Source organism: Chiloscyllium plagiosum, unplaced genomic scaffold, assembly GCF_037043375.1.
Source record: "Chiloscyllium plagiosum isolate Xiang-an unplaced genomic scaffold, Cpla_swu_hap1 HiC_scaffold_12, whole genome shotgun sequence".
NCBI lineage: Eukaryota > Metazoa > Chordata > Chondrichthyes > Orectolobiformes > Hemiscylliidae > Chiloscyllium > Chiloscyllium plagiosum.
The window spans coordinates 23,231,234-23,253,429 of NW_028270150.1; the positions used below are offsets into that span (position 1 = coordinate 23,231,234).

Genomic DNA, 22,196 nt, shown 5'->3' on the forward strand with positions numbered 1-22,196 from the left:
TCTCTCCACTCCCAAGGCACCCAGCCTCATTCCTGATGAAGGGCTTTTACCCAAAACATTGATTTTCCTGCCCCTCAGATGCTGCCTGACCTACTGTGCTTTTCCAGCACCACACTCTTGACTCTAATCTCCAGCATCTGCAGTACTCACTTTTGCCCACAGAAAGGATATGTTCACTCTGAAGAATGTACAGAACAGACTTGAAAAATGCTCATAGGACCAGAGAAAATTAGCAATGAAGAAAGAGTGAACACATTGTGATTACTTGCAACAGAGGAAGCTGAGGAGACAAAAATGGAGGTGCACAGAATGGATTTAGAATGGATAACAAGAAGCATTGACTTACATCAGCAGTAGGAGAAACAGAGGACGGCTGAAAAATAGATTTTTTTTTACCCAGAATGTGGTGGGGATCTGAAATGCGCTGCCTCAGGGAGTGATGAGGGCTGAAGCCACCATTGTATGCAAGAATTACTAGATGTGCCCTTTTTAAATTCCATTAATGTGTGGAGCTGTGAACCAAGGGCTGGGAAGTGAGATAATGGCTTGTTGGCTGGCAGATATATGATGGAATGAGTGGCCTCCTTCTGTGCTGTAAATTTCAACAAATCTATGGAATTATTAACTGTCCTGGAAGCACAACAAGAAACTCCTTGTCACTTTTCTGATGCTTTTTCATCACTTCAGTATATGAAATGTTCAATATTTTTTAGCGAGAATTAAATGTAGGAACATGCTAAAATTGACAAGCAGGAAAGGATTCTCATGCCACTCATGTGCCATGATGGCTGGCACAACATAGACTTTTTTTATACACTGGATGTTGGCACCACTGGCTAGGCCAGTATTTATTGCTCATCCCTCATTGCCACCTGAACTGATATTTCAGAGGGCTGGTGTGGATCTGGAGTTATATGTAGGCCAGACTATGTAAAGATGTCAGATTTTCTTCCATGAAGAGCATTAGTGAACCAAATTTTTTTATTTTCAAAACACAACAAATGTTGCATAGTCACCATCAAGCCAGCTTTCAATTCCAGACTTCCATTTATTTAAATGTCACCATCTGCCATGGTGTGATTTGAACCACATCCTCAGATACTAACCTGGGTTTGCTGGATTACTAATACCAGTGACAATATCACCACACCATCTCTTGCTCCCTGCATTCTCCTCCCCTCCCCTTTACTTGGGAAAAAAGGGGAAAGAATGGTGTTGGAAAGGAAATCGGTGCCTCTTAAATGTTGTTTGATATTTGCAGTACTTATCAACGTCAGGATTTTCAATGCTGGCAGTGAAATACTTTTCTATTTCAGAATTCAGGCATCAGCATTAAATGTGATCAGGTCAGACTTAGATAGATAAAGAAATGTCATCCATTCATTAACCATATATGTGTTTCACACTGATTATTGCAATGCCCTCCCTTCCAACAATATCAGTTGACTTTTTTCCATTTACTTACTGAACGGACTGCTGGGTTCAAGCCATTTGGTGCCACATTATGCACGGTTTTGTGCCTACATTATCCTAGAGGGTGAAGTAAGACTACCTAAGTAGGTCACTGAAGAGCTGGCTGAAACAGTCGACATCAGATTCATTCGTAGATCCCAGCACTGACAGCCAGCTCAATATATTCCTGTCTGCTGCTCAATTAGCCACAAGCAGGTGAATTTGAATTGCTTATTTTTCCCAGTTGAATGTAAAAGATGGCTGGTACCAAGTTGGTCCTGTCAGTGCCAGTAACACCCATCTGATCCTTCAAAACCATGTCCTTGAAGCCTTCAGAAATGCAACCTAATGTCCATGAATAACAGGAGGAGAAGGAAAAGAAAGACAAGCCAGAATGCACAGTGCACATTACGATAATCATGATGGATACTTGCAGGCTGAAAAGGACAGCATCACTACTTCACCATTCACCCCATGAAGTAATAGGGTGAAAGGAAGGAAGTTCAACACAAGGCCTAATTAGCTGAAGACATTGCCAGTTTGCTGTGATGAAGAAGGAACACGCATAACTGGCGTGGAGTGTTGGAGGACTGAAAGAAAGAGATCGGAATTTAAACACAAGGGTGATCATTTTCGATGTGTTGTTTTTGGGGACTCAATGAGGACATGCAAGGAGGGCTGTTCTGAGTGACGGGGAACTTAGTGCAGGGTAGGAGATGAGCAGCAGAACTTTGAAGAAGCTGACATTTATAGATGGGTAAAGGTGAGAGGCCAGCAGGAGATCACTGGAGTTGTCAGGCATGGATGAGAGAGAATGTCTTCCAAGCTAAAATAATTTCAGGTAAAGGCTCAGGAGTATCAGTCATCTGTTCTAAATGGCATTGCATTTCATAGACAACTCAGTGCAAACTCAGACTGTCCAACTGGAAAATCATGTATTAGCTTATTAAAGCAATTTTAATAACATACAACAAATCAGTTAATTAATCAAACTCATGTTCAGTCAAATAACATCCATGAATTAACAGTCAACAGCATTTGGCAATGGTATAAAAATTGTTTATTAACCATGCAATCATTCAGGAGGAAATATGGATGCAGCAGCAAGAATAAAAACAGCCTTACACAGGCAAACTGTCTGAAGTACAGGCCATCAGCAAGAGGTGAAACCATTAGGCTCAGAACCATTGGGATAAATGTTCCTCACTGTCTAGAGAGACAGGGTGATTCGATGGAGCTGACAGTTTGCCTTTAAGAGCAGAGGAGTTCTCCTCAGTGTCCTGGCTAGTAATGTAGCACCCCCATATCCGCAGATTCAGTTTCCGTGGTTTCAGTTATCTATGGTTTACGGCAGTTTGAAAATATTACATGGAACATTCCAGAAATAAATCTGGGGGTTGCCAAGGAGGTAAGTTTCCCATTTGAATGATAAAGTTCCCTATTATCTGCAGTTTCAGGCATCCATGGTAGGTCTTGGAACGTATCACCTGCAGCTACGGGGGGACATAGATATTTACTTCTCAATCAACATTATTGGTCATTATTACATTGCTGTCTGTGGCAGCTTGCTATGTGCAAATTGGCTGTTGTGTTTCCTACATTGCAACAGAAACGCTGCTTTGAAAATACTCTGGGATGCCCTGAATTGTGAAAGGCACTATGTAAATGCAAGTTCCTTCTCTCTTTGTGAATGTGGATTTAATGGAATAAGAGTGATCTAGAAAGGGTAATGTTCCACTGACCTAGATTATAGCCCTGTGGGCTGAAGGCAGGCAGGCAGGCAGGGTTGGCTATCGATTTAAATAATTAAAAATGCACATAACACCAAGTTATAGTCCAACAGGTTAATTTGAAAGCACTGGCTTTCTGAGTGCTGCTCCTTCATCAGGTAACTGTGGAGCAGGATCATGACCATGTAGGAGCAGTGCTTCCAAATAGCTTCCAAAAAGAAGCTAGTACTTCCAAATAAACCTGTTGGACTGTAACCTGGTGTTGTGTGATTTTTAACTTTGTCCAATACCGGCTTTGTCCAATACCCTGTCCAATACCGGTTCTTCCACATCAGTTTAAATAGTGACCAACATGATTGTAGCACGGAGGTTTGAAACTCAGCAGTTGGTCATACAGAGGTGTGGCTGTTGGGTGCAGGGGGGTCACAGGTTAGAAGCAAAAACAAGATTGTGAACTTTTTCGCCAAGCAGAATAAGATGACTTTGACCACTCAGGGTTTGCTGGAAATTAGGGTTAGTTCATCCATGACCTGGTGTTAAATAGGCTCCATGCTAACAGAGAGAGGACTGAGGCAGTGGAGGTGCAAAAACTGATCACAATCCCTTTTATTGGCACTGATGCATCGTGACTCAAGGGCAATATAAATAAATGATACTCCAAAGAGCACCGAGTAATAAGAAGCAGCTTTCCCTTCATTTGGAAAAAATGCCTTGTGGGAGGGAATAGAAATCCCCAGCCCTGAGTTTAATTTCATTTGTATCAAATTGCCTCAGTCTACATAGCTTTGATCAATCGCACAATGCTTGCAACTCAACCACCTTCCAACAATCAATCTTTTTTCCCATTAATGAACGACTCTTGCTGTCAAAAATTCTTCGCATTCAAAATGCTTGCCAGTAGCCATGATTTCTAATGCAAGAAAGTAGCATGTACAAAAAGTAGATAGAGCCATAAAGCACACAAAATCCTCGAAGGCACAGTCAATCTGGTCAAACAGCAGTCACATGCCTCGTTTTCTGTGGGTATGCAGGAAAGTTGATTATGTATTGATTTACTCTTTGCTCCTGGCTTCCAAAATTATTGGTTGAAACCATTGGCATCTGTTCAAAGCAGAGAAAAGACAGGTAAATCCAAACTAAACTTCATACAGATTGATTACACTCAAAGGCTAATTTTCCCAAGTACAAGCCTCAGAACGAGGTGCAATGAAGGTTCACAGAATTTACTCCTGCAATGAAAGGGATGCCCTGTGATATGGACCAGACCAGTCTCCTTCAAAGGTAACCTGGACTCTACATTTGTCTTTAAAATAAGAAAAGTTAATGTGCTGTGTTCCAGATACAATTCGACTGGTCAAACTACTCGATGTAAAGCAAAACACCATTTATTCAACACTATAGTTAAATTACAATAAAATTAAATTTTATTAGATTCCCTACAGTGTGGAAACAGGCCCTTCGGCCCAACTAGTCCACACCGACCCTCCGAAGAGACACCCAATCAGACCTATTCCCCATATTTACCCCTGACTAATACACCTAACTCTATGGGCAATTTTAGCATGATCTAACCTGCACATCATTGGACTGTGGGAGGAAACCGGAGCACCCAGTGGAAACCCACGCAGACACAGGGAGAATGTGCAAACTCCACACAGACAGTCACCCGAGGCTGGAATCGAACCTGGGTCCCTGGTGCTGGGAGGCAGTAGTGCTAACTACTGAGCCACTGTGCCGTCCCTTAAAAAAGAATTTAAAGTAACAACTCTATTGGAAAATTTTACACATAGATACAGTAACTATTAATAATTAATTGTCCCAATATAGTAACATCACATAAACACACTCTTTGGCAAAAAAGACAAATTCAGAAATCAGATTTTCTCACATGCCACACCCACAATAGGAAGATAAACCCTCGCTCCTAGCTGTAACCGAGAGAGAGGGGAAAAAAATAGCTTCTATTTCTTCAAAACTCCAGCAGCTCCTGCTGAACCTGAAAGCTAAAAGAAACTATCAATCCTGGCTGATGCAAGCTGGCTACACCCATACAGGCTGCTTCTATTGTTCCAGTTTCTAAAAAAACCCAAGGCCTCATAACCTGTTTAAGTTACTACAGATAGCTCAGCAACTCTCACTCAATCTCTCTCTTAAAAGAAACCAGGACAAAAAACACCTCTTAAAGCCAAAGCATTGTCACATCTGTGAACAGAAGTTATGTCGAATAGGCTCATATTTTCTGGGGATTAGAGGGCTGAGAGACCATACCATTGAAATGGGTACAATTTCTAGAGAGCTTAACAGATATGGAGAGGTTGTTTCCTAAAGCTCAAGGGTCTAGGCATAAGGTTTAACCATGTAGGGCTGAGATAAGGACATATTTCTTCATTCAGTGAGTTGTGAATCTTTAGAATTCTATACCCAAGAGATTTGTGGATGTTCAATCATTGAGTATATTTAAGATTGGGATAAAAGTTATTTTTAGCAACCAAGGTATATGGGCGGAGCTAGCCAAATGAAGTCAATGTTGAAGTTCAACCCTGATCTTGCTGAATGCTGGACTAGACTCAAGGGGTCAAGTTGCTTGCTCCCTCTCTGACTTTTGCTGTTCTGAGCTGGGAATATTTGCCTGATGCTTAAATAGATTGGGAAATTCATGGACAACTTGACCAACAGATTCTCAATTTGATGGAAGCAACTGATGATCCTTGTCAATACCGTGTACTTGGAAATGTAGCCCTTAAACAATTTGAATTTAAAATGCTTTATTTATCAACAGATTGGCAACACTAGACTGGACACAGCTTGCTGATAATGAGTTAGTCTGAGAAAATTGTGCTGAATCTTCAATACCTCTGTGTTTACATGCAATCCCCATTCCCCAGGCTCCTGTGTATCCCCGTCTCTCGGCATTCCTTACTTGGTTCCAGAACTTTCAACTCCCTTAGTCCCACCTTCTAGAATATTCTTCTTCGGTCTCTTTACTTTGCCAATTTTTATGATGTCTTTACTAATTAAACCAACATGTTTCATGTTCCATTTCCCACTTCTCTACCGTTCAATCCATTTCTTTTTATTAAAATGCATGGAATATTTCATTAAAGTGGAGAGAAGATTGTGATAATGGTGAAAATAGTTATAATGAGCTTCATGCAGATCACAGTGATCTAATTGATCTCATGACTCTGACATTAGTAAGAGAGAAGAGAAAAATCTAGAATGCACATATGAAGAGAGAGTTCTTAAACAAGATAGTAGTGAGCTGCATTTGGTATGAATAAAGACGTGTGTCAGTAAAAAGGTTTATTTAGTGATAATGAGCAAGAAGCCTCAGGGACAGGGTGGCATGGTGGCTCAGTGGTCAGCACTGCTGCCTCACAGAGCCAAGGACCCAGGTTTGATTCCTCCCTTGGGTGACTATCTGTGTGAAGTTTGCACATTCTCCTCGTGTCTGCGTGCGTTTCCTCCAGGTGCTCCAGTTTCCTCCCTCAGTTTAGAGATGTGCAGGTGGATTGGCTGTGCTAAATTGCCCATAGTATCCAGAAACGTGTAGCTAGGTGGATTAGCCATGGGAAATGCAGAGTTACAGGGATTGAGTAGAGGGGTGGGTCTGAATACGATTCTCTTCGGAGGGCCAGTGTAGACTTGATGAACCATTCCTGATGAAGGGCTTTTGCCTGAAACATCGATTTTCCTGCCTGCCCTGCTGTGCTTTTCCAGCACGACTCTGATCTGGACTCTGATCTCCAGCATGCAGTCCTCACTTTTGCCTTGATGAACCAAATGGCCTGCTTCCACACAGTGAGGATTCCATGACTCTATAACAGTGTTTGACAACCACAGCCAGTGATACTCCAGACCAGTATCTCAATTTGCAAGTAGCAGTACTGGCTTAAAGCTCAATATGAAGCACCAGCTGCACACATAAGCTTTTGCATGGACAATTGACTTTAGCAGCTGGGGCTCCAATTGAAATGCAGGGATAAATGATGTTGCTTGAACCATATGTTTCCAACAGTGAGTTACAATGGCACCAACAAGAAGACCATGAGGGATGTTGGTCTTGATCACAAGACAATACAAATGGAGATCGATAGGAAGAGATTGGTAAGCAAATCAAACATTCAATTTTTATACTCGTTAAGTGGGTAATTAGCTTATTGAAATTGGGAAAAGCAATGACTGTGGATGCATTGTGATAGGTCAATTTTCGGTCAATCTGACTGAGAATATCTTCTGCAAGAAATTTATTAGTAATACTATTTTACTTTGTATTAGTGGGGCCACTGACATCCTTAATAATTGTTAGATGCAGCATTTTTAAGTTTACTTGGAAATATATATTCCCCAATGCAGATATTTTGAATTCACAAGTTTCATGAAAAATGAGGAGTCACTATTTCATTTATTTTCTTTTTGTTCATGGAGATTGAACAACATTTGCTGTCCTAAATTGCTCTCGAGAAGATGCTTAGCACTGTAGTCCAGGAGGGGTAGGTACACTCACAATGCTGTTGGGAAGAAGTTCCAGGGTTTTGACAGCTCAGCAATGAAGCAACAGTGATATAGTTCCCAGTCAATAGACAATAGGTGCAGGAGTAGGCCATTCTTCCCTTCGAGCCAGCACCACCATTCATTATGATCATGGCTGATCATCCTCAATCAGTATCCTGTTTCTGCCTTATCCCCATAACCCTTGATTCCACTATCTTTATAAGCTCTATTCAACTCTTTCTTGAAAGTATCCAGAGACTTGGCCTCCACTGCCCTCTGGGACGAAGCATTCCATACACCCACCACTCTCTCGGTGAAGAAGTTTCTCCTCAACTCTGTTCTAAGTGGCCTACCCCTTGTTTTTAAACTGTGTCCTCTGGTTCAGGACTCACCCATCAGCGGAAACATGCTTCCTGCCTCCAGAGTGTCCAATCCTTTAATAATCTTATACGTCTCAATCAGATCCCCTCTCAGCCTTCTAAACTCAAGCGTATACAAGCCCAGTCGCTCCAATCTTTCAGCATAAGATAGTCCCACTATTCTGGGAATTGACCCCGTGAACCTACGTCACACTCCCTCAATAGCCAGAATGTTTTTCCTCAAATTTGGAGACCAAAACTGCGCACAATATTCCAGGTGCGGTCTCACCAGAGCCCTGTACAGCTGCAGAAGGACCTCTTTGCTTCTATACTCAATTCCTCTTGTTATGAAGGCCAGCATGCTATTAGCTTTCTTCACTACCTGCTGTCCCTGCATGCTTGCTTTCATTGACTGATGTACAAGAACACCCAGATCTCTTTGTACTGCCCCTTTACCTAACTTGACTCCATTTAGGTAGCAATCTGTCTTCCTGTTCTTGCCACCAAAGTGGATAACCACACATTTATCCACATTAAACTGCATCTGCCATGCATCCGTCCACTCATCTAGACTGTCCAGGTCACCCTGTATTCTCCTAAAATCCTCCTCACATTTCACCCTGCCACCCAGCTTTGTGTCATCAGCAAATTTGCTAATATTACTTTTAATACCTTCATCTATATCACTAATGTACATTGTAAAAAGCTGCGGTCCCAGCACTGATCCCTGCGGCACACCACTGGTCACCACCTGCCATTCCGAAAGGGAGCCGTTTATTACTACTCTTTGTTTCCTGTCAGCCAACCAACTTTCAATCCATGTCAGTATTTTGCCCCCAATACCATGTGCCCTAACTTTGCTCACTAACCTCCTATGTGGGACTTTATCAAAGGCTTTCTGAAAGTCAGGTATACTACATCCACTGGATCTCCCTTGTCCATCTTCAGAGTTACATCCTCAAAAAATTCCAGAAGATTAGTGAAGCATGATTTCCCCTTCATAAATCCATACTGACTCTGACCTATCCTGTTACTGCTATCCAGATGTGACGTAAGTTCGTCCTTTATAATTGACTCCAGCATTTTCTCCACCACTGAGGTCAGACTAACTGATCTATAATTCTCTGTTTTCTCTCTCCCTCCTTTCTTAAAAAGTGGGACAACATTAGCCACCCTCCAATCTGCAGGAACTGACTGTGAATCTATAGAATATTAGAAAATAATCACCAATGCATCCACGATTTCTAGAGCCACCTTCTTCAGTACCCTGGGATGCAGACCATCAGGTCCCGGGGACTTATCAGCCTTCAGACCTAACAGTCTCTCCAGCACTATTTCCTGCCTATTATAAATTCCCTTCAGTTCAGGTCCTTCAGCCACTATTACATCTGGGAGATTGCTCGTGTCTTCCCCAGTGAAGACAGATCTAAAGTACCAATTCAACTCTTCTGCCATTTCTTTGTAATAAATTCACCCATTTCCGCCTTCAAGGGCTCAATTTTAGTCTTAACCATTTTTTTTCTTTTCACATACCTAAAAAAGCCTTTACTACCCTCCTTTATATTTTTGGCCAGTTTACCTTCATACCTTATTTTATCTTTGCGTATTTATTTTTAGTCGAGGTGGTGAGTGGCTTGCAGGGGATCTTGGATGGGTTAGTGTCCTTATGCATCTGCAACCCTCATCATTTCGAATCAAATTGGAAGATGCCATCTAAGGAAACATGAGCGAGTTGCATGTTCTGGTTGGTGGAAATGATGCTGCTGCAGGGCATCAGTTTTGGAGGGGTGGAAGTTTGAGGGTGGGTGGATGAGGTACTAATCAAGCAGGCTATTTTTTTCCTGGATTGTATTACGTATTGCATTACATTCCTGACTTGTGCCTTGTAGATGATGGAATGGAGGTGAGTTAATTACCACAGAATTCCCAGCCCCTGGCCTGTTTTTGTAGCCAATGTGTTTATCAGTCCATTTATCTTTCTACATCCAGTTTATCTCTTGATGATGTCTAATAATTTAAATGATAACGAGTTTTGAGAAGATTTGTAGCTCAGGTTAAGTTTCTGGATATAGGTTTGCTTGCTGAGCTGGAAGGTTCATTTTTAGACACTTTGTCACCATAGTAGGTACCATCATCAGTGAGCCTCCAGGTGAAGTACTGGTGGTATGGCCCGCTTTCTATTTATGTGTTTAGGTTTCCTTGTGTTGGTGATGTCATTTCCTGTGGTGGTGTCATTTCTGGTTCTTTTTCTCGGGCAGGGGGGTGGTAAATGAGATCCAAGTCAATGCGTTTGATGATAGAGTTCCACTTGGACTGTGATGCTTCCAGGAATTCTCGTACGTGTTTCTGTTTGGCTTGTCCTCGGATGGATGTGTTGTCCCAGTCAAAGTAGTGTCCTTCCTCATCCGTATGTAGGGATACTGGTGAGAGTGGGTCATGTCTTTTTGTGGCTAGTTGATGTTCATGTATCCTGGTGGCTAGTTTTCTGCCTGTTTGTCCAATGTAGTGTTTGTTACAGTTCTTGTAACGAAACAAAATGAGTTCTTGTAATGAAAACAAATCTTCCAGCTCAGCGAGCAAACCTACATCCAGAATTTAAATGATAACAACTGGTAGCACAACACAAAACATACTGTTAAATGGCTGCGTGCTTCAGCATGGGGTCAAACTTCTTGCAAGCTAATACCATTACAGCTCACTCGCGCAACTTAAAGCCAGTTGCACATCTGAAAGGGGAGGTTCATTCGAGCGGCAGTACAGGGTGAAGATGGCTGTCAAAAACACTTTGAGCACATAGAACACTGATTAAGGCCTACAGGACAGAGAACAGACTCCAGGATTCTCCGATTCAGCACTAGAGGCCTTGATGCAGGAGGTAGACTGGAATAAAGAGGTCTTCAATCCACAGGGAAGCAAAAGTCCCTCCAGACAGACACTTGCAGGGCAGTAGGAGAAGGTCATTACCCATGTCTACAGGAATAATGCCATCAGACTGGAGGATAGCAAATGTTGTTACCTTGATCAAGAAGAGACAACCCTGGAAATTATAGACCTGTGAGCCTTACTTCGGTTGTGGGTAAAGTGTTTGAAAGGATTATAAGAGATAGGATTTACAATCATCTAGAAATGAATAAGTTGATTAAGGATAATCAACACGGTTTTGTGAAGGGTTGGTCATGCCTCACAAACCTTACTGAGTTATTTGAGAAGGTGAGAAAATAGGTGTTGAAGGTAAAGCGGTTGATGTGGTGTATATGGATTTCAGTAAAGCATTTGATAAAGTTCCCCATGGTAGGCCACTGCACAAAATACAGGGGCTTGGGATTGAGGGTGATTTAGCGGTTTGGATCAGAAATTGGCAAGCTGAAAGAAGACAGAGAGTGGTGGTGGATGGGAAATATTCATCCTTCAGTTCAGTTTCTAATGGAGTACCACAAGGATCTGTTTTGTGTCCACTAGTGTTTGTCATTTTTATAAATGACCTGGATGAGGGCATAGAACGATAGGTTAGTAAATTTGCATATGACACTAAGGTTGGTAGAGTTGTGGATAGTGACAAAGGATGTTGTAGGTTACAAAGGGACATAGATAAGCTGCAGAGCTGGGCTGAGAGGTTGGAAGTGGAGTTTAATGTGGAAAAGTGTGAGGTGATTCACTTTGGATGGAGTAACAGGAATGCAGAGTACTGGGTTAATGGTAGGATTCTTGGTAGTGTAAATGAGCAGAGAGATCTCGGTGTCCAGTTACATAGATCCTTGAAAGTTGCCACCCAGGATGATAGGGTTGTTAAGAAGTTAAAAGGTGTGTTAGCTTTTATTGTTTGAGAGATTGAGTTTTGGAACCATGAGGTCATGCTGCAACTGTACAAAACTCTGGCAGCCAGACTTGGAGTATAGGAAGGATGTGAAAGCTTTGGAAAGGGTTTAGAGGAGATTACTAGGATGTTGCCTGGTATGGAGAGAAGGTCTTATGAGGAAAGGCTGAGGGACTTGAGGCTGTTTCCAATAGACAGAAGGTGCTTGAGAGGTGACTTAATTGAGACATATAAGATAATCAGAAGGTTAGATAGGTTGGACAGTCAGATCCTTTTTCCTCAGATGGTGATGGCTAACACGAGGTGACATAGCTTTAAATTGACGGGTGATAGATATATGACAGATGTCAGAGGTAGTTTCTTTACTCAGAGATTAGTACGTGCGTGGTATGCCCTGCCTGCAACAGTAGTAGACTCGCCAACTTTAAGGGCATTTAAATGGGCATTGGATAGGCATATGGATGAGAATGGAAGTGTAGTTAGATGGGCTTCAGATTGGTTTCACAGGTCAGTGCAACATCAAGGGCTGAAGGGCCTGTACTGCGCTGTAATGTTCTATGTTCTATTTTGTTGCTGGCACACTTTCTTATTCTCAACAACTCCTTTATTAGGTGATGCATTAATGTAGTAACATTAAATTTTGTATTTGTGTTGACAGATCGAGAATTTGGACTCACATCGAAGCAGAATTAGCAGAACTAAAATATCCTTAATAATTATCTGTCTCATTAAACTCACAAGGAAAGCATTACTTTCCTAGATACCACAGTATTTAAAATTGTGCGAGATAACAGTCATAAATTAGCATCAAAAATGTTTCTCAAAATAATTAATATATACTTCCACAAAAAGTTATGATCCTAAACACACCTTCCATAGAAGTGGGGTCACTGATAATGTGTTTCTATCACATATCAGCAAAACTAGAAGACTTCTATTCATCTCAGTCTTCCATCTCAGATTTAAATTTAACAATGTTGTTTGTCGAGTTAGCACATTCTCCCTGTGTCTGCGTGGGTTTACTTTGGGTGCTCCAGTTTCCTCCCACAGTCCAAAGATGTGCAGCTTAGGTGGATTGAGCATGTGAACTGCAGGGTTATAGGGATGGAGCGAGTCTGGGTGAGATACTCTTTGGAGGATTTGTGCAAATGCAATGGGCTGAATGGCCTGCTACCACACTATGGGGAATTTATGTTTCTAATTGGCACAGTGTACGTTACAATCAAATTCACTACATGTTTTCCAGGTAGCAGCTGCTGAACATATGCAGCCTTGAACTAGAGAGATCACCTTTCTTTGCAAATACGTCATTATTTCAGTGATTTAAATATTTCTTTGCATCTGTTCAGGTGAGTGTTCCATTTCTTTGCAGCCTCCCTCTTTCTTCCACCACTTCGCAGCCTCTCGGACTTGGCCATTCTCTCACAGCTTTGCTGTTTCCCTATCCGCCTCCCCACCTCCCATAAGCCTGCTGTCTCCCCACAGTGCTTGTGGAGTCTTCCCATCTCCCTCAGCCTCTCTACCCCTGGACCCTGTCTCCCAATGTTTGCCTTGTAGCCTCACAATTTTCCCCAAGCCCCTTTGCAACCCGTTGCCTCTGCCAATCTCCTTGTCACATCTCTGTCTTCCTCCAGCCCATTGTGAACTCTGTCAAGGGTTAGGCTTCAACTTCCAAGTAACATTATTTATTACACATTAATACAAAGTGCTGCTATACATTAGGTTAAGGACTAGTCTGTTTTGCTTTCTGTGTTTATGCCTGTGTTCCTCGGTGTGTCTTCCTGACTGAGTTGTGGCAGTTTTTCCAAGACTGTAGTGTGTTCTAATTCCAGCCGCACTGCACTATTTAAGCCCAGTCATGTACAGTTTCTGGCATCATTACAAGGTTGTTACAGGGTTCTGAAGCTCTTATATAACAGGTGGTTTTGGAAGGGGGGTGGGGGGAGAAGTAGGAAGTTACAAAAAAGATGGGAGAGTCAGGGTGTTATGAATAAATTAACCAGAAGCAATCAGGATCATTTACCAGACAGCACCTCACCTTTCTCTTCCACTCTATTCATGGAGAGTATTTTACTGTCATTAGTTGTGAATGAATTTTTGTGGGAAATTTGGGGGTTTCTACTCCCATGAACTTTAAGCATCGAGTCCCAAGGATCTGGAACGCAGCGTTAAAAGAAATTCACTGACCTCATACAAGTGAATTTTGATTTATTTTAACTTCACACAATGTTCACTGCCACATAGCCTTGCCATTTTACCAATAAACTCGACTAACTTCACAGTATAAGCCTCAATCGCATCCTCACACATTTAGCACTGATACAAAGCTCACGTCCACACCTCATGAAACAGGCTGAATGGGCTGAATGGCATGCTCCTATTCCTATGTTCTACATCTGACAGTATTGCCCACATTTCAACCCTGACCAGCATGTCAGCCAAACCTATTGTACCATACTCACTGGCACACTTCCATGTGCATCTTAGGACAAGCAGGTGCATAATGACAGGAAGCAACATCTAACTATAGCTCCCATTGCAGAACAGGCAGAAACCATCCAGTGTACAGCCACTGCAGTGGTAGTTCAGATTGACGACATAAAATCTGTGCTTGTTGCCATGGAAACACAGCCTGCTGCCATCCAGACACAGAGTGCGGTCATTATCGGTTTGAATCCTAGTTATTAAAGAGGGTCGTGGTGTGTCACAACAGCCCAGCAACCTGTCTTCTGATAGGTTACTCAGATTGTTCAGGCATTGCTCCAGGGGAGTGGCAGGGGAATCAGAGGATGTCAGACGTGCTGCTCTCTCGCAGGGTGACACCATTCAGGATCCCCGCCTCTGTCACTCTGCCAAAGACCCAGCCATTTTCTGTCAGCCCGCCATCGCAAACCGCAGCCACTTGGATAGAGTGGGTGCAGTCAAAAATCAGGCCTTTGAGGCCCAGAGCTGCTCCAGGTCAACCTGTGAGGCTATATTCAGTCTCACACAGTGAAGTTCAGCAGCCGGGCTACAGCCACTGGGGCAGCACTGTATCAGAGGGAAGAAAACCTGCTGGACAGGGATTAAGAGAATTCACTAGCATTGATTTTTTGCACCACACAAATGCCTGGTAATGGTCATTTGCAGTAAGAAACAATCTAACCACTTCCCCTTGACATTCAGCATTGTGTCTGTCACTGAATCTTCCACTATCAACATCCTTAGGGTTCCCATTGATCAGAACCTCAACTGATCTCGCCACATAAACACAGTTTCTACTGCAGCAGATCTGAGGTAGCTCACCTCCTGACTCCCCAAATCCTGTCCATCATCTATGAAGCACAAGTCAGGAGTATGATGGAATACTCCCCACTTGCCTGGATGACTGTAGCTCCAACTACAGTCAAAAAGCTTGACACCATCCAGAACAAAGCAGCCTGCTTGATTGGCACCAACATCCAGAAACATCCACTCCCTCCATCACTGACACTCAGTCGCAGCAGTGTGTAACAACTACATGATGTACTGCTGAAGTTCACTAAAGATCTTTTTGCAGCACCTTCCAAATACATGACCATTTCCATCTAGAAGGACAAGGGCTGCAGATACTTGGGAGCACCACCACCACCATCTGATTTGGAAATATATCACCATCCCTTCACTGTTGCTGAACCAAATTCCTGGTATTCCCTCCAAACAGCACAAAGACTGTAGTGGTTCAAGAAGGCAACTCAATACCACCTTCTCAAGGGCAACTTGGGATGGACAATAAATGTTAGCCCAGCCAGCGACGTCCATGTCTCATGAGTGAATAAAAAAATCTGGGTTAAGGGAATAAAGTTCTTACAATGTGTGCATGACCCTTATGAAGGCTAAATGTGTGAAAAGCCCAGTAGAGTTCAATCTACTCATGAGAAATACATCAGAATGTATAAGTAGTAAAAGTGGGAAAGTTTCCAGTAATTTTGATCATTACATCATGCACTCTGAGGTGATGATAGAGAAAGATATAAGGATTATGAAAACCAAGTTGGAGAAAACGCCATAAAAAAACAAACCTTTTATTTTTAGAGAGTTGAAAAGTAGGGAAATTATGCTCACTCTGTATCTAAGCTTGGTCTGACCACACATTTAGAACATTACCTACAGTTCTTGGCCACTATAGTATTTAAAGGATTTAGGGATACTGGAGAGTGTGCAGGGAATATTTATAAAAGTGATATCAGAAATGCACAGATTCAAACATAATCTCAAAAGAGAATTGAAATGCTAGTCTCACCCCTTATAGAAAAGAAGGCTAAGGGGTGATCTGATACGGAATTTTAAAATTATTAATATTTTACACACAGCAATTAAATCTCGTATCAGCTTCTTCTATTCAATAGACAATAGGTGCAGGAGTAGGCCATTCTGCCCTTCGAGCCAGCACCACCATTCATTATGATCATGGCTGATCATCCTCAATCAGTATCCTGTTCCTGCCTTATCCCCATAACCCTTGATTCCACTATCCTTAAGAGCTCGATCCAACTCTTTCTTGAAAGTATCCAGAGACTTGGCCTCCACAGCCTTCTGGGGCAGAGCATTCCATACACCCACCATTCTCTGGGTGAAGAAGTTTCTCCTCAACTCTGTCCTAAATGGCCTACCCCATATTCTAAAGAAAACAATTCCTTGCCAAGTAATCTTTTCTCATAATCAGCACAACAGCCTTACAAACTTTCTCATGAGTCCTCTGCAATACAATTACATTGTTCCTGTAATGTATTGACCAGCACTGCACATAGTATTCCAGTTGTCATTTAACTCGTGCTAAATACAGGTTTAGCATAATCTCAGTGCTGTTATAGATAGTTTTAGTCAATCTGTCTCGGTGTATTATTAAACGCCTCTAGAGAAGGTACCATTTAAATCCAGGCCTAAAGGTAGGGGCAGATTCACTCAGCAACTGTATTGTGGGAGGTAGCAGGTTCTAATGGGATCACCAATAGCAGATGATAGCTCCATTCTGTCAAGCTCTGGGTTTTAAGCCCAGCACACTCCAGCTGCACCAACCTGCCAGCTTCACTGCTGTTGTATTCTATATCTCAGCTTGTAAAGAAAGCTATCTGGTGTGCTATCCTAAATGACCTTGTCTGTCTTTCCTGCTACCATCAAGTATCTGCAGATATGGAATTTAATGTCCCTCTGCTCCTCTAAATCTCTCAGGATCTTACCCCTTGTTGTGTATTCCCTCATTATGTATTCCCTTGCTTTGTTTAGCTGCTTCCTGCCCCCACTGCTCAAAAACCGAATGGCTTGGCCTCAGCCAAAGGTAGTGAAAGAAAATCAGTCAAAGTTCATGATCTTGATTCTGTTACCCAAGTGCATTGCATGATGTGATACACTTGAGTATCTGTGTGTTGTGGGTGGTACAGGGTTGTAGCATTGTACAGAAAATAAATGGTCATTCATCCCATAGTGCTCATTCAAGCTCTTTGAAAGAGCAATCCAATTTAGTTCCAGTTTTGGCCTCTTCAAATGCACATTCAATTGCATTTGTTACTAGAAATCTATCAGGAAGTGTGAAGGAATTTCCCAATATTTATCCTCTTGTTTTTCTGCCAGTTGGTAACCTACCTACCCAGAGGAATTATTTTTGGCTCTATCAAACTCCTTCTAAATTTGAATACCACTGACAGGTTTCCATCTCAGCTTCTATGCTCCAGCAAAGCTGTCAGAATCTCTCTAAATATCTGAAGTCACTCATCATTAATGTCTATGATTTGGAGGTGTCAGTGTTGGATTGGGTGTACAAAGTTAAAAATCACACAACATCAGGTTATATTCCAACAGGTTTATTTGGAAGCACTAGCTTTTGGAGCGCTGCTCCTTCATCAGGTGGCTGTATGCATATCTTCCACAATCACCTGATGAAGGAGCAACGCTCTAAAAGCCAGAGCTTCCAAATAAATCAGTTGGACAATAACCTTGGTGTTGTGTGATTTTTAACATCATTGATATCAACCTGTTAAACCTCCTGAATACACCTCCAGAGCCTCGGCATCCACTGAATGTGGTCCCAGAACCTGCACCTGAAGCCTGAGATTTACAGAGATTTAGCCTGACTCCCTTGTTCTTGCATTCAATTCTCGATTACAAAACCAAGCATCCCCTACACATTCACAACTGCTTCATCACCAAGACATTCAAGGATTTGTGATTTGGTCACGCCGCTCTGACATTCTACCCGAACATAATGTCATCAGGATGAACAGGATCTCTGTACATTTGTTCTCCCATCAGTTCCCACTTATCCACTTTAAACGTGTCTGTCTGTTTCACCGGTGTGCACCTGTGGTCTGCTAAGAATAGGCTTGCTACCAGCTGCATTTTTTTTTGGTTATCATTAACAAATTCTGAAATTGATCTCCCAAATAAAGTCCACATAATTTATGTATATTAAATGCATCAGTCTTAATATTGAGTCCTGGGGACCCCACTACATATCTCCCTCCAGTCAGAAATTCACCATGACTGTCTGTCTGCTATCTCTTAGGTAAAAACAAGGACTGCAGATGTAGGAAACCTGAGTCTGGATTAGAGTGGTGCTGGAAAGGAACAGCAGGTCAGGCAGCATCCAAAGAGCAGGAAAATCGACGTTTCGGGCAAAAGCCCTTCATCAGGAATAGAGACAGGGAGTCTGTAGGGTGGAGAAATAAATGAGAGGGGGGTGAGGGTGGGTGCTATCTCCAAACCAATTTTGTAGCAGGTTACCGTTGTCATATTTATTTGCAGTGTGTAATTGATGGGTGATGACAGGGTTTTAGCTTAGCTGTGAAATTGTTCACAGGCATGTAGTCTCTGAACAATCATGATTTAGCCTCACACTTGAAGAATTGGCATACAAGGATGACTGGATGCTTATTGAACTGTAATCCAGTTTTAATAGGCAGGAGAGGATGAAAATGCTTCACAAAATATTTACATGTGAGTCACACAGTATTTATTCTGACAAGATTTGGAAAGTTCAAAAGTATTGTTTTCAAATTTCGGAGTGAGCTATACCATGATCAAGGAGATTTTGAAGGTTGGTGATATAGCAGGTAGGATCCAGGACATGGACGTTGCACAGAGTGTAATTACCAGGGCCTATTAAATCAGGATAACATCATCCCTCTCCCTCCCTCAGCAACTAATCTGAACAAGGTCGCCTCAAACAGGAGACAGACAGGATTTGTGAGTACCTGCTGCTGCAAATCCCACATTTACTGCTGATAGCCTTAATATTGAACCTGTCAGCATTAAACACTGTGATTGTAGCAACTGCGTGCAAGGTAAGTGGCTGCAGAGGGCAAGTCACTGAGATTGCTGAGCACACGGCAGGCCTCAGGAGTTGCTGCCGATGAAGTCCGAGTCTCAGGGATCCCTAGATCCAGGGAAGGCTGCCTGCTACAGGGATTGTGCACCGAAAGAGGAAACTGCAAGTTTTGGGTGGAGGGGGCAGTGGTAATGTGGGTTGAAGAAGCAGGCTACAAGGTGGAGGGCCAAAGGTGCAGGGGTATGGAGAGAGGAAGACTGCAAAAGACAGTGGTTATAAACAGGTGAACAGTGGAATATCCAACTGCCTAGGAGTCAGGAAACTTGAAATCACTGAAACAATGAATTCTTTATAAATGAATGTTGACCCTCTATCTTATGGCTGTATCACATCAACATTGACTTTCTGGGAAGAAACATAGTAAGTACTTTTATAATCAGCACTGTCTAAATGTTAAACTTAACACTGTAATTGAGACATGAGATGTAGGATACGTAGTGGCTACTTGGTTAAATGTTTCAGTTTTCTGTCAATGGGATGGAAACACATTCACTCAGAGGTCATCTGAAGTGTGTTTATGGTGAAGGCTTTTCTTGTGTCAAGAATTCTATTGGTTACTTTGGAAAAAACCTTTTGTTACTAATATATGCCTGTTGTCTGGTGCCAAATTAAATATTGTGGTGTTGAGAAAAGTGATGTTTTCTTTGTGTGTTGTAGTTTTAAGTTTAATGGACTATCGATAATTGAGGATGTAGCTGAATTCTTCTAATCTGTTACTGTGCAAGTCCAAATGCCGCATTGACTTTCATGCAGAAGGTACTTTTGCTACGTAACTTCGTGAACTGATAAATGAGTGAGGATGAAAGAGGAGCCCTTCAAAATAAAAGTATAACACTATTAAGACTATAAGAGATAGGCGCAGAAATTAGGTCATTCAGTCCATTGAGTCTGCTCCACTATTCAATCATCACTGATAAGTTTATCAACCCCATTCTTTCACTTTCTCCCCATAACCCTTGATCCCCTTGACAATCAAGTATCTATCTCCATCTTAAATATACCCAATGATATGGCCTCCACAGCCTTCAGTGGCAGTGAATTCCATAGATTCACTACTCTCTGGCGGAAGAAGTTTCTCCTTATCTCCGTTCTAAAAGACCTTCCCTTTATTCTCAGACTGTGTCCTCGGGTCCTAGTCTCTCCTACCAACGGAAACATCTTCTCAACATCTACTCTGTGCAGGCCAAAAGTACGAAGTAGTACAAAAGAAGAACCCTAGAAAATAATTATTTTCACTTTGGGCCTGATTGTATATTATGAATGACCGATTTGATTGTCATGGTCTGAAAAAAGCCATGTTTGTAAAATGAATCATTACTGAAAATTGAACATTCAACACGCAGAGAGAAGAAAAGTGAACAAAAGTCATAAACCAATGTGTCTATGGTTTCCAATTCTGCTCACCAGACAATGGGAAAGCTTTGTAGAGGGTTTGCAAGAGACTTATTAGAGCTGCTCCAGTGATGTGGGATTACAGATAGACAAAGGTTACTTTCAAAGGGGTCGAAAATCAGGAGATTTGATGGATTATATTAAATTATGAAGGGTTTGGATAGAATAAATAGAAATAGTTGCCAAATGTTAAAGGATAAACAGCCATTTGACTCAGATTTTTAGTTTCCTATGAATTGATTGGTGAAAGAACTAGGAGGGTAAAGTTTTACACAAAAGTGAGGTTAGAATTTGGAATGGACCCCTTCTTTGGGCATGGATTCAAATGAGTGTTTGAAAGAGAAATGCCTGCAGAGAAAGAAGCGGGGGAGAAAAATATGCAGGGTGGGGAGTTGGTGTGGTGTGTCAAATTGGACTTACTGAATTTCTCTTCAAATGTACTGGCACTGACTCAATGGCCCTAATTTGCTGCACTGTTCTTTTGGTTCATGGGTTGGGGGATGTAACTTTATCCTCACACTCTGGGCAATAATTAGTAAAGTAGGTCCTGCCCTTTCTCTCAGCATTTCATGACAAATCAAACAGGATTCTGAAAGCAATAGAAAATGCACTCAACCCAGTTACTGTCCAGGCACAGGAAGAGAGAAATGGTGAGCTGGGATTACCAGCAACTTAACACACAGGTCAGGCTAGGAATGCAATCCTAATGAGTTAGCACTTTCAGGCAACAAAATAAACAGAGAACGTCATCATTTGGCCCAATATAATGACCCTTTGAAAGAACTAGCCGAACTCGACCCTCTACTCTGTTTCAAAATACAGGCAATCCCAGGGTTACAAGTTCTGTTCTGGTCTCTGTTCACAAATAATCCATTTTTCCGCAAGTCGAAATACAATGCAGGACAATGTGAATCAGCCGTCCATAAGTAGGAGTTAAAGGAAATGTCTGTATGTTGGACCTTTAAAATTACACTCTTGTGAAGGACTCCATTGGTAAGTATGAGTGTTTCTAAGTGTATGAGTGTTTCTGAGTGTACAGGGATCCCTGTACACCGTTTTCATTCACATATTGATCGCAGTCACTCTCCCCCACCGCCACTCTGTTAACGCACTTCTCATCCCTTGGAAAATCCAAACAGTATCATCACTATGGAAACAGTTGGAAACAAAACACTGTGTGATGCAAGGTGCTGGAGTTCCTATGAAAAAGGACAGGGGAGAGAGATTGGCATAACAACTGGGAGAAGGCCTTTGTGACTCTCCTTTGGCACACCAAAAGGAAAGCAGTCAGTTTCTTGAATATGATTCCTTAAAATATTCTTTCATTATGGTGACTTTTGCTCCTTTCTGCTGCAATTGTTATGCATTAAGTAATGTCCAATTAATTGCACGCATTTATCAAATTGCATTTTGGATTTAAAATATCACGTTTTTATATTTGTGAATTACGTACACACATTGCTGAGTTTCACAGGGGGTGAAGGGGGGATTCATTCTGTGACCCGACAAGTCACAACTGCCTGACCAGATCTCTCACCACCACCACGAAAATGCGCTACCACCAAAACTGGACATGAAGGCCCCTCCTTCTCAACCTCTCCCCTTGCCTGAGG

At 42.0% G+C, this 22,196-nt stretch overlaps 1 protein-coding gene across 5 annotated transcripts in view; it reads right to left on the reverse strand.

Annotated features, from left to right (window-relative positions):
* Positions 1-2,495: 2,495 nt before the first annotated feature.
* LOC122555390 (immunoglobulin superfamily member 5-like) overlaps positions 2,496-22,196 on the reverse strand; it is a 91,133-nt gene continuing 71,432 nt past the window's right edge. For all 5 annotated transcript variants that reach the window (XM_087992501.1, XM_043701359.2, XM_087992499.1 and 2 more), the window contains one exon: positions 2,496-4,283. In XM_087992501.1, the coding sequence (XP_087848627.1) occupies positions 4,173-4,283 (111 nt within the window). In that variant the 3' untranslated portion in view covers positions 2,496-4,172. The remainder of the gene's footprint in view (positions 4,284-22,196) is intronic.